Below are 13,455 nucleotides of genomic sequence, written 5' to 3'. Positions count from 1 at the left end.
ACATGACAACGGGGAGGGAAAATGGCTAATTGGGCCAAATTTGAACATTTTCACTTAGAGGTGTACTCACTTTTGTTGCCAGTGGTTTAGTGCACAAAAGGAAGTGCTTGTGATAATTTTACATTGTCAAAAGGCATAATAGGATCTTTATTGCAAACTCATGAATAGTTGACTATTCAACTTATCACCGTGGGTGGAAGGCTTTCTTGCAGAAATCTTCAGTGAAAAATTGGAATCTCTTGTCTCCTTCAGTCACAAATATTTATGGATTCCTGCAAAATGAGTTAGAGAATACCTTGGCTTACAATTCATTAAAGGGTTAGGTTTTGGCTCTGCCATCAGTAGCAAATAGAAAATGGGCATTTAATTCTCTATTTTTTTTTTTTTTTTTTTAAAGGCTGCAATAAATATTAGACCACTGGTTAGACAGCTCTTTCCCAAGTGGGATCTATCTTTTGTCCCGAAGGCCTTATTATCTCCTCCTTTTCATCTGATCTCCTCTCACTCTTTGTTCCATCTAACCTTGAAGACAGAATTCCTTACTGTAATTACTTCCACATGCAGAGTATCAGAATTGTGTGCCTTTTCTACCCAAAAAAATACATACTGCCTTGTGTTTCAAAATAAGGTCATTTTTTGGCCTGTCGACCAGCTGGCTTTTCTACCCAAGGTCTTGACTACTTTCCAGGTGAACTCGGAAGTCATACTTTCGGTCTTTTCAGATGATGAAAGAAAGGAAGTATGGAAGAAATTTGATTTTGTTCTTCCCTTTCAACCTACCCGGAAGGAATTTAGGCTTTCCAGGGCAAGATAATCTCATTGTGTCCCAAGGAAGTCAAGAGAGGTTTCACTGTATTGGCTTCCTTGGTGGTCAAAATTATTCAGATTGCCTAAGTGTCTGAGACTTCCTTCGTCAGAGGTAACAGCACATTCCTCGAAAAGTTTGGATGTCCCTTTGGCCACATATGCCAGGGTGTCGGCAAAAGAAGTGTGTGGGCAATGAGCTGAAGGGCAGCTAACACTTTTTATCACCACTATAGAATGGATATGGCCTTACCACCTTCTGAGGCACTTGTTCTAAAATTTTACTGTGGCTGTCTCTCATTAACATGAGTTTAGAAAGCAGGTTTGGTATGTTTGTTAGTCTTTTTTTTTCCCTACCTTCTTTTAGTGGCATCGCTTGCTATATCCCATAATAGGCTGACATGAGGAGGTCCTGGAATGAGGAAAACTGTTTTCATACTTACCATCATTTTTCTTGTTTCCTCCTCATGTCAGCCTAGGATTTTCCATCCAGGTCTCCTTCGCAAAGCTCCTATAGGAGACAGCCACATTTTATAGGCTAGTTAGAGGTTGTCCTGGAAGGGTCAGGGGGACAGAGCTGACCCATAGTAGGCTGACATGAGTAGGATCCAGGAAAAGCAAATGATGATAAGTATAAAAACTGTTTTTTATATATGGTATATATATATATATATATATATATATATATATATATATATATATATATATATGTATATATATATATATATATATATATATATATATATATATATATATTTATAGTGGGGATCGAAGGTTTGGGCACCGCAGGTAAAAATTTGTATTAATGTGCATAAAGAAGATATTTGTACAAGTATGTCTTTATAGTGGAATAGTGTAATACAACTCCAGTGTCCACAACTCCAGTGTCTGCCAGATCTTTCTGGAGGGATTGTGCAGTCAAACGTGGGTGTCATGGGTCTGCCACCTAAGGGTTAACTTAGTGCAGACTAATTGCAATGATTGGTAACAGGCTGCCCTATTTAAACACCTCAGAAGCACTGTGTCATTGCTGTCTGATCTGCAGCTTTACTTTGAGTCTGTTCCTGTGCTTGTATTGATTCCTGTATTGACCTGGCTTGTCTGACTTCGTTGCTATCTCCAGTCCTGATCCCGGCTTGCTTTGACTCTGCTATACCTACTTCCTGCCTGATATCCTGCTGCCAACCCCTGCCTGTACACTGACTACTCTCTGCCTGCTGCTTGAACTGTATCTGATTACCTGTGTCTGAATCCGGCTTGTCTGACCCTGCTCCAGTCTTTGCCCATCCAGCTCCTTCCAGTGCCTGGAGACGCTGTCCTGCATCCGCTGTGCATCCGCTGTGCATCCGCACCTCTTTACCTGCTTCTTCCTGCTGCTCAGCAATCCAGCCGCGTTCAGTGACTTATCAGCTACTCTTCTCAACTGCCAACAGAAGACCAGCGCAGGCACTCTTACCTCACTGCGCTCTTGCATCCACTGTTGCAACTCCAGTGGTGCCTGAGCCAGGGCTGTACGAGAGGTCTCCCTCTGCACGTCAGGCTCTGCTACAAGGTACGTGACAGTATCAGACAGCCATGTCTGAGCCTGCAAGAGGGACCTCTGCAATGGATGAGATCTGTCAACATCTCACAGCCCTCAACCAAGCCGTCAAGTCCCTGCAGGAAGGCTACGTCCAGCTGGATGAACGTGTGCAGTCTTTAGCCACCTCTGCAGGACCTATCACAGCTCCCTGAGCTCCCTGACTACTACAGCACCCACTGTGATGATGCTACCACCTGAACCCAGGGTTCCTACACCTGAAAGGTTCTCGGGGGATCGAAGCAAATTCAGGGCATTTCGCAACGCATGCCAGTTATTCTTTGCCCTGCAACCCCGGACTTTCTCTCTGGAATCTACTAAAGTAGGATTCATTATCTCCTTACTTCAAGGGGAACCCCAAACCTGGGCCCACCGTCTGCTCGAGGAAAATAGTGCTCAGATTCATGCTATGTCCTCTTTCTTTGACGCAATGGCCCAGCTGTACGATGACCCCCAACGAACTGTCACGGCGGAGGCTGCTCTCCATGCGCTCCAGCAAGGCCGCAGAGCGGCTGAGGACTATGTCACGGACTTCAGACGCTGGAGCGCGGATACACAATGGAATGATGCAGCTCTGCGACACCAGTTCCGCCTTGGATTGTCGGAAGGTCTTAAAGATGAGTTAGCCCGGGTTGGAGTACCTAATACCTTGGAGGGCCTTATCACCCTGGCTATCCAGATTGACCGTCGGCTCCGTGAGCGTCGGTCAGAAAGATCTTCCCCGCAGTTTCGTCCTACATGGATGATGCCTAGAGCTCCAGTTCCTGCTCATCCTATGTTTACAACTTCAGCTCCAGCCAGTTCAAGTTCTATTAACCCTGCATCAGATGTCCCTGAACCCATGCAACTCGGGTTAATGCGTCCTGCATTGTCTCCTGAAGAGCGACAACGCCGCCGACTAGGCAACCTATGTCTTTACTGCGGAGAAGCCGGCCACTATGTGAGGACCTGTCCTATTAAGATGCGTAAGTGTCCATCTGTCTTCCCTGCTAACCTGTCAACTTTATCTGCTAATGCAACTCACCTAGCTCTCCCACTCTCGTTCCAGCTTCCAAAAGGAACTATCTCAGTTAACGCCATTATTGACTCTGGAGCATGCAGTTGTTTCATTGACTTAAATTTTGCCACTCAGCAGCAAATTCCTCTGCGACCTAAGACTCAAGGACTTTCTGTCTACCTGGCAGATGGCTCATGTATTAGATCAGGACAAGTTACTCAGGAAACACCTCCGTTACCCGTGATTACTCCTACTAAACATAAGGAGTTATTGAGCCTGGATGCCATCTCTTCTCCATTATTTCCCATCATCTTGGGCCTACCTTGGCTTCAAGCCCATAACCCTCAGATTGATTGGAGTTCCGGAGAGGTCAATTTCCAATCACGCTACTGTCAAAAACACTGCTTTTCTGAATTCCCTGACGCCTCATTGACTCTGTTATGCACGGACCCTGATTCCGAAATACACCAGTTGGTGCCTGAGGCCTATCATGGGTTTGTTGATGTTTTCAGCAAAAAGGGGGCTGACACTCTCCCTCCACATCGACCATATGACTGCCCGATTGAACTATTTCCCGGGGCAGAGATTCCCTTTGGGCGAATATTTCCACTCTCTGAACGTGAGCAAGAGGCCTTAAAGGAATATGTTGATGAAAATCTAAAGAAGGGATTCATCCGCCCATCTACTTCTCCTGCAGGGGCGGGAATTTTCTTTGTTACTAAGAAGGATCAGTCTCTGCGACCATGTGTGGATTACCGGGAATTAAATAAAATCACGGTTAAAAACCGCTATCCCCTTCCCCTCATGCCTGAATTATTCCAGAGATTAAGGTCCGCGACCAATTTTACCAAGTTGGACTTGCGAGGGGCCTATAACTTGGTCCGTATCCGCGAAGGAGATGAGTGGAAGACAGCCTTTCGTACCAGATTCGGCCACTTTGAATATCTGGTCATGCCCTTCGGCTTGTGCAATGCCCCTGCCACCTTCCAGCATCTTATAAATGATGTGTTCAGAGACTTTCTGGATATCTTTGTAGTCGTGTACTTAGATGACATCTTGATTTTTTCTACGTCCCTTGACCTGCACCGAAGACATGTCAACCACGTTTTGGGCCGACTCCGCCAACATGGACTGTATGCTAAACCCGAGAAATGTGAATTTGAGCAGCAGAGCATCCAGTTCTTGGGGTTGGTGATTTCCGCAGCAGGAATTAAGATGGACCCCCAAAAGGTTTCTGCTATATTGGACTGGCCTGCACCTACAGATAAGAAGGGGATACAACGTTTTGTGGGGTTTGCAAACTTTTACCGGAGATTCATTAAAGGCTTCTCTGCTATCATTACCCCAATCACGCAACTGACCAAACAGAACCTGCGGTTCTGCTGGAGCCCAGAGGCTCAAGACGCCTTCGAAACTTTAAAGAAATTATTCACTTCAGCCCCTATTCTCAGCCACCCTGATCCATTGCTTCCCTACATACTTGAAGTGGATGCCTCTGAAACAGCAGTAGGGGCAGTTGTTTCACAACGTCAGGGTCTTGAAGATTTAATGCATCCTGTAGCCTTCTTTTCACGCAAACTCTCCCCAGCAGAAAAGAACTATGATGTAGGGGATCGAGAACTACTAGCCATCAAAACAGCTTTGGAGGAATGGAGGTACCTGTTGGAAGGCGCAGCACATCCCATATTAATATACACGGATCACAAGAATTTGGAGTACTTGAGGTCTGCCAAGCGTCTAAAGCCTCGTCAAGCTCGATGGGCATTGTTCTTTTCTAGGTTTTCTTTCCATATAACCTACTGACCAGGATCAAAAAATATTAAGCCAGATGCTTTATCCCGCATGTATGATGACCCCAAGGAATCAGTAACCCCAGATACCATCTTACCCAAAGGTAACTTCCTGATGATACAGTCTGACCTACTCTCACAGATAAAACTGGCCTCCGTGGGCATCTCTGGCCCTGCCGGAAACACTTTGTCGTCTAAGGAAGGGTTGTTGTGGCAGGAAGACCGGATTTTTGTGCCAGAAAATTTACGGGTGAATGTTTTAAAGCTACTTCACGATCACCCATTGGCAGGCCATTTCGGCATCCATAAGACTCTCGATTTGGTACGACGTACCTTCTGGTGGCCAGATCTGGAAGGGTTCTGCAAGAGATACGTGAGCTCATGTGCTGTCTGTATCCGAAACAAGACTGCAAGAAGCAGGGCTTGGGGTTTACTCAAGCCTTTGCCTGTCCCTGACAGGCCTTGGAAAATGATCTCTATGGATTTTGTAGTAGAACTTCCACCTTCTGAAGGTTGCACAGCAATCTTTGTAGTGGTCGATCGGTTATCTAAGATGGCCCATTTTCTGCCCTTAAAAAATACACCATCTGCCTTGGAAACAGCCCAAGTATTTATTAAAGAGATTGTTAGGTTGCATGGAATCCCTGCAAACATCGTGTCTGATCGAGGTGTGCAATTCACATCACGTTTCTGGAGGGCCTTATGTGGGGTACTGAAGATTGAATTATCCCTTTCCTCAGCTTATCACCCTCAAACTAATGGGCAAACAGAAAGGACTAACCAGACACTCGAACAGTACATTCGATGTTTCACTTCCTTCGTTCAAGACGACTGGGTGTCTTTATTACCATTAGCAGAATTTGCTTATAATAATGCCAGTCACTCAGCTACAGGACAATCACCATTCTATGCCAATTATGGTTTTCACTTGTCTTTTTTGCCCGATTTTATTCCAGAATCTACAGTTCCAGCTGTCCAGAGCACAGTGGACTTCCTCAAACGCAATAACCAAGTACTACAAGAAGCAGTAACAAAAGCCCAGGCAGACAACAAGAGAGCATTTGACAAGAAAAGAAGAGGGGAACTAAGTCTTCAGTTGGGCGATCAAGCATGGCTATCTACAGCAAACCTCAAACTGGCGTGTCCTTCGAAGAAACTTGCACCCAAGTTTATTGGTCCATTCCCGGTGAAGAGGAAATTGAACGAGGTATCGTATGAGCTATCCTTACCTGACTCGTTTAAAATTCACCCTGTATTTCATGTGTCACTTCTGAAACCTGCAACACCAGATCCTTTTCCTAATAGGGGGGCGGGCCCACCTGAACCAGTGTTGGTTGATGGAGAAGAGGAATATGAGGTGGAAGCAGTGTTAGACTGCAGAAGGAGGAGGAACCAATTGCAGTATCTAATTAAATGGAGAGGTTATGGTCCTGAGGAGAACTCTTGGGAACCAGAATGTAATGTCCATGCCAGAGAGCTAGTTCGTGCCTTTTTCCGTGCCCATCCAGAAAAAGAAAACCAGCTAGGCATCCGGAGGCTGCCCGTCGGGAGGGGGCAATGTCATGGGTCTGCCACCTAAGGGTTAACTTAGTGCAGACTAATTGCAACGATTGGTAACAGGCTGCCCTATTTAAACACCTCAGAAGCACTGTGTCATTGCTGTCTGATCTGCAGCTTTACTTTGAGTCTGTTCCTGTGCTTGTATTGATTCCTGTATTGACCTGGCTTGTCTGACTTCGTTGCTATCTCCAGTCCTGATCCCGGCTTGCTTTGACTCTGCTATACCTACTTCCTGCCTGATATCCTGCTGCCAACCCCTGCCTGTACACTGACTACTCTCTGCCTGCTGCTTGAACTGTATCTGATTACCTGTGTCTGAATCCGGCTTGTCTGACCCTGCTCCAGTCTTTGCCCATCCAGCTCCTTCCAGTGCCTGGAGACGCTGTCCTGCATCCGCTGTGCATCCGCTGTGCATCCGCACCTCTTTACCTGCTTCTTCCTGCTGCTCAGCAATCCAGCCGCGTTCAGTGACTTATCAGCTACTCTTCTCAACTGCCAACAGAAGACCAGCGCAGGCACTCTTACCTCACTGCGCTCTTGCATCCACTGTTGCAACTCCAGTGGTGCCTGAGCCAGGGCTGTACGAGAGGTCTCCCTCTGCACGTCAGGCTCTGCTACAAGGTACGTGACAGTGGGTTTTGAATTGTTTTTCTCACAATCCTGCGAGCTGTTCTGTCTGATATTTTTCTTGGTCTTCCAGATCTTGCTTTAACTTCCACTGTTCCTGATGACTGCCATTTCTTAATTACATTCCGAACAGAGGATATTGACATCTGAAAACGCTTTGCTATCTTCTTATAGCCTTCTCCAGCTTTGTGAGCGACAACTATTTTCAGTTTCAGTTTTCTAGACAACTGCTTCGAAGATCCCATGGTGCTGATTGTTGGGGCAAGGTCAGATGAGTCTGGGCATTTAAAAACTTTGAGATTGACATCATCTGGTCTTCCCAGAGGATGATTGAGAACAATCCATGACACTGGAAGGGCTCAGCCTTGCAAAGGGGGCAGTGCATGCTATAAATTCTGCAGGGCTCCCAAACTTTTGCAGACGCCATTTTTTTGTTTTCTGTTATTTTGAAAGTGTAAATGATGGAAATAAAATCTAACTTTTGTTGACATATTATAAGAATGTCTAATCTGTAATTTGATGCCTTTTGGAGATTTTTCCATCTTTCCTTGGCTTCTTTATGCACATTAATACGAATTTTTACCTGGGGTGCCCAAACTTTCGATCCCCACTGTATATATATATATATATATATATATATATATATATATATATATATATATATATATATATATATATATATATATATATGTATATTTACATTGTTTTGTTTACATTTTGGTATTGATGTTAATGATCCCTTACAGTCTAGTAAACAGTGTCTTCACAAGTACAATGTTTTCCTGATTCCTCACATTATCTCTCCTTCTCCTAGTGAATTATTTGGTTTTGATGGGAAATCAAACTTCTCAGTCTGAATTCATTTTTCCTGGCCTGTCAGACCTCACGGATCTTCAGATCCCGGTATTCCTTCTGATCCTGCTCATTTATGTGGCCACACTGGTTGGGAATCTTCTCATCATTTTCTTGGTGGTCTCAGATTCCCACCTGCAGACGCCTATGTATTTTTTCTTGGGAAACCTCTCAGTTTTAGACATCCTCACTCCCTCAGTGTCCTCATCTCATTTGTTTTTTGACATCTTTACGGGAAACAGGCTGATTTCATACCCAACTTGTATCACCCAGGTCTTCTTCTTCACCTGGTTTGCCAGCACTGAGTCCTCTGTACTTACAGTGATGTCCTTTGATCGCTATGTTGCCATCTGTCATCCTTTGCATTATACAACCATGATAAACATTCGTTTGTGTGTACAGATAGCATTCTTTTTCTGGGTCTACAGATTTGTCTGTATCTTGGTACACACACTTTGTTTGCTAAGACTGGCCTTCCCTGACCCCACCACCATCCCAGGATTATTCTGTGAATTATATCAGATGATTCAACTATCATGTTCTGACACTTTCCTCAACTATTTACTTTTATATTTAGAATCTATCATTCTTGGAGTTACTAGCTTTCTTATTACTTTCCTCTCCTATGTCTACATTTTCAAAACCATCCTGAAAATTAAACTGAATGATGGAAGACGGAAAGCTTACTCCACCTGCAGTTCCCACCTCACTGTGCTCTTCATCTTTTATGGGACTGGGTTTTTCAACTACTTTCAACCTAAAAATAAGGATTTTCTGGCAGGCAGACTGATTTCTGCATTTTACACAATTGTCACCCCTCTTCTAAACCCGGTTATATACAGCTTGAGGAACAACGATCTGAATGGAGCTCTTCGGAAAACTCTGTCCAGAATCGGTTCCATGCTATAAACTTTCACTAAAGGAGAACTACATTGTTCTTTTATTTTAATTTATTATTTTATTTTATTTATTGTTAGTCTCATGACTGCTTGTGTTATAAACTTAATAGCTGGGTTTTTATTTTAGATAGGTGAGAAAATGCTTACTTTTGATATGTAGAGACAAGGTGAAAAGATGTCCAATCATTGAAAACTGGTAGCAGTGCATTATATCTTAACCATAAGATATCCTGTTGCTTAAAAAAATAAAATAAAAAACAAAGAGGACAATGCAATCAGGTATAGCGTGTTTTTTAAATGTTTTACGTCATCATCAACAATAAACCTGTGCTTCGTCCCTTTTGGCAACAGATCTTGAAGATAGTGCACAAACTGACAGATTACTCCCTAGTAGACGATCCAGCCACAGTGCTCCTTACCTTGACTCCGATGTTGAGTCGGAAATATAGGAAATCCTTACTGAAGCTCCTCTTGAGTGCCGCCAGAGCCTGTATTCCTGTGATGTAGAAGCACCAAACCCCTCCTTAGGTGTCTCAATGAATGGTGTTGAACATATGGAACCATTGACAGCGACCCTAGCAGGCAGAGGGTAGGAACACAGCAGGCGCTGGCATTATTGGGATATATTTTGCTTCTGCAATGAATATCTAACCTCTACATGAGTGACTGTGGATCTACCAGGGGACCATTGATTATCAGACTTTCCGACCGACTCGCATAGTCCCCACCCCACCCCCTTTTTTTCCCTTCTCTCTCCTAATCTGTCTCCCTTTTTTCTTCCTACCACTCTTGTCCTTTCTCTCATTCTTACTCTCCTACTCTTTTTTCTCATTTCTTAGCGACACCAAGGTGTCCCTAGCACTAACTATTAAAACCATGCCTCTTGGTACACATTTGTTAATGGATCAGAATTTTGCTTATCTGTACAAGATTGCTTTTTGTCACAGCCGGTCACATGTAAATGAGGAAGTGCCGTTTATCGGCTCTCCTCGCCTCACACTGTCAGAGTGTGTGGCGAGGAGAGCCGATCAGAGGCTCCTCCTCAAAGGGGAACCTAGAAAAGGTAATCAGTGGCCTGATTACAGAAAAGCTCAAAAACAGCCCACAGTGCCCACCATAAGTGCCCACCATCAGTGCCCACAGTGCCCACAGTGCCCACAATCAGTGCCCATAGTGTTGCCAGTCAGTGCCTGCTCATCTGTGCTGCCCATCAGTGCTGCCCATCAGTACCGCCCGTCAGTGCCCATCAGTGTCATCCATCAGTGCCCATCAGTGCCGCTCCTCAGTGCCTATCAATGCTGCTCATCAGTGCCCATAAGTGCCCCCTTTCAGTGCCTATCAGTTCCATTGTTCAGTGCCCATTAGTGCCGCCTATCAGTGCTCCCTATCAGTGCCACTTATCAGTGCCCATCAGTTTGGCATATTAGTACCTCCTCATCAGTGCCACCTCATAAGTGCCACCTCATCAGTGCCCATCTGTGCAGCCTATCAGTGCCCATCCGTTCTGCCTCATCAGTGCACATCAGTGAAGGAGAAAAATTACTTATTTTCAAAATTTACTCACAGAAAATAAGAAAAACTTTCTGTATTTTTTCTTTTTTTTTTTTGTAAGAAATAAAAAACCCAGCATTGATTAAATACCACCAAAAGAAAGCTCTAATTCTGTGAAAAAAATGATAAACATTTCATATGGGTACAGTGTTGCATGACCGCGCAATTGTCATTCAAAGTGTGACAGCGCTGAAAGCTGAAAATTGGCCTGGGCAGGAAGGGGGTGAAAGTGCCCGGTATAGAAGTAGTTAAATAATCATAATTGTCAAAAGATCTAGTGAATGTTTTTTTGACAACGTATTTGTCTGGTTCAACCACTATTGTTCAACCACTGGTCATGTGGTAACGGAGAGCTATGTTTCCCCCTGTTTACTAATCGTAACCTCATGTACCAGCTGTCTTGGTCCCAGCCCAGGACGGCCCTATTTGTCCCATGCTTCCCTCCTCTGGGGTCTGATTACTCTCTTGCAGTTGCCTCATCACTCGGTGAGTGCTTGTTGGCCGCACTTCTCCTCCTGGGCACAGCTTGTTCCCTTTACGGGGTGCCTGGGGGATGGGCTCCTTCTATTCTTCTACCTTTCTCCATCCCCAGATCCCCCATTTGTTAATTGCCTTTGTTGTCACCTACTGAGGTTTTCCTGAGGTTATTTTATCGTTTGCTCTCTGTACCCTATGGGTTATTAGTTGTATCTCTGTAACTCTCCAGTGCATGTTAAACGTTGTACTACATTTGTTAACTCCAATAAAATCTTTGAAACAGAAAAGATCTAGTGAATGGTAAAAAGATATATCATATATAAGAAATAATTATCTTGTAAATCTAAAAAAGAAACAATTCTTTATTGGTGAAAAAATCCTTGTAAAGTAGAATAAGTGCTAAACATTCAATAATCCAACTGAAATGAAAATAAAAAATTGAAAAAAAAATGTATAAACAATTTCCAAATAATCTTAGAAGTCCCAAAGGGAATCCAACAAGTGCAGGAAAGTGCATAAGTTCTGTGCAAAAATAATTCTTCTGTGAATTGATGCGTGCCAAACACCCTGGAGTGGCTGGTAAAATAACAGACCAGCTATTGCACCTTTTTTTTGTATAATATCCAGCATTCGCTTCGCACTATATTATCAGCTGTCCCCGTCATACTGGCACTCTCATGGGAGTGTATATGTAAAAGGAAAACCCACATAGAGCAATTCCATAAAAAAAATAGTTTGTTTATTAACCACTTGCCGACTGCCTAACGCCGATCTACGTCGGCAGTCAGCCCCTCACAGGCAAAGTGACGTAGGGCTACGTTACTTGCTTGTGAGGGTCTAAGGAGCGAGCGCGCGCCCCCGGAGGCGCGCTCCCGCGTGGTCACGGACCCCCCCGCGCGTGTGACCAGCGGACCCGATGTCCGCCGGTCACTCGGCGATCGGCGGTGGAGAGGGAGAATGTCAGGCGGCTTGTGTAAACAAGCCACTTGTCATTCTCCTCGGTGTAAATACACTGATCACACGAATCTACTATGTAGATCCGTTGATCAGTGTCCTTACAGCTGAAGCCACAGCCAATCACAGTAGAAAGCACGCCCCTAGGGACACACACAGCCCCTCCCTCCCAAATAAAGTTAATCCCTTCACTACCAGTGTATTTTTACAGTAACAGTGCATATGTATAGCACTGATTACTGTAGAAATGTCACTGGTAACCCCAAAAGTGTCAAAAATGTCAGTCAAGGGTCCGATCTGTCTGCCCCAATGTTGCAGTACCGCAAAAAAAATCGCAGATTGCCGCCATTACGCGTTAAAAAAAAAACAACAAAAATGACAAAAATCTTTCCCTTTGTTAATAAACGCGATAACTTTTACGCACACCAATCAAAATACGCTTTTTGCGATTTTTTTTACCAAACATATGTAGCATAAAACAAATTGGCCGAAAATGTTAAAAAATTTTGATTTTTACATTTTTTGGGGGGGAATTTCATATAAAAAAAATTGAAAAATATTGCTATTTTTGCAAAATTGACGCTCTTTCTTTGTTTATAGCGTGTGATCAAAAAATCGCACAGGTGATCAAATACCACCAAAATAAAGCTCTGTTTGTGGGAAAAAAAGGACGCCAAATTTGTTTAGGTACAGCGTCGCACGACCGCGCAATTGTCCGTTAAAGTCACGCAGTGCCGAATCGCAAAATACCCCCTGGTCGGAATGGGGGTAAAATCTTCCGGGGCTTAAAAGTAATCAAATAAACCTTTTTTATTTTATTTTTTTGGGAGTGTCTTCCCGACAGAGATGGTTCAGATGTGTATATTACAGTGTACTCCTCGCCTCCAGCCATCACTCCAAAGCCGCGAGTGCGAGTATGACATGCATAGTGGTGTCCAGTGTCCTAGCCCCGCCCGACCAGTTTCCTCATTTGACGTCCTCACGGAGCCACCTTGCTTGCATTCTTACACTTCTTTTTGCATTCCTTATAGTGTTGGAATGCTGACAATGACCCCTTCACTTTACATTTTTTTAAAGGCCATTTTCTTTTTTTTTAATATGACAATTTACGTTATGGCTTGGCCACACAGGTTTAACCTTTTGTTCTTCTATATTTATTGACCATTGCAATGCACTGGATGATACCTTTTTTAATATGTTCCTAAAGCATTACCATTTTTCCTCAGTTTTCATTGTTCCTTGGATTTGGCCCAATTTAATGTCTTGTAGTACTGAGCACAGTTTAGAAAGGTTGGCTCTTTTGAAACTTAATGTTCTTGTACTGCCACCATTGTGCCTATGATTTATGCTGAATGTAATTATCCT

General features: G+C 43.8%; 1 protein-coding gene across 1 annotated transcript; it reads left to right on the top strand.

Annotated features, from left to right (window-relative positions):
• Nucleotides 1-8,188: 8,188 nt before the first annotated feature.
• On the top strand, nucleotides 8,189-9,118 carry LOC309558433 (olfactory receptor 7C1-like; the record flags this gene model as incomplete). Its single annotated transcript, XM_082261507.1, has 1 exon — nucleotides 8,189-9,118. The coding sequence occupies one exon, from the start codon at nucleotides 8,189-8,191 to the stop codon at nucleotides 9,116-9,118; it is 930 nt and encodes a 309-aa protein (XP_082117633.1).
• Nucleotides 9,119-13,455: the final 4,337 nt, after the last annotated feature.

The sequence above is a fragment of the Pelophylax lessonae genome (assembly GCF_965119305.1).
Source record: "Pelophylax lessonae genome assembly, chromosome: 6".
NCBI classification, from domain to species: Eukaryota; Metazoa; Chordata; class Amphibia; order Anura; family Ranidae; genus Pelophylax; species Pelophylax lessonae.
The sequence above is the reverse complement of the archived record's forward strand: the minus strand, read 5'-3'. Positions and strand labels throughout refer to the sequence as shown.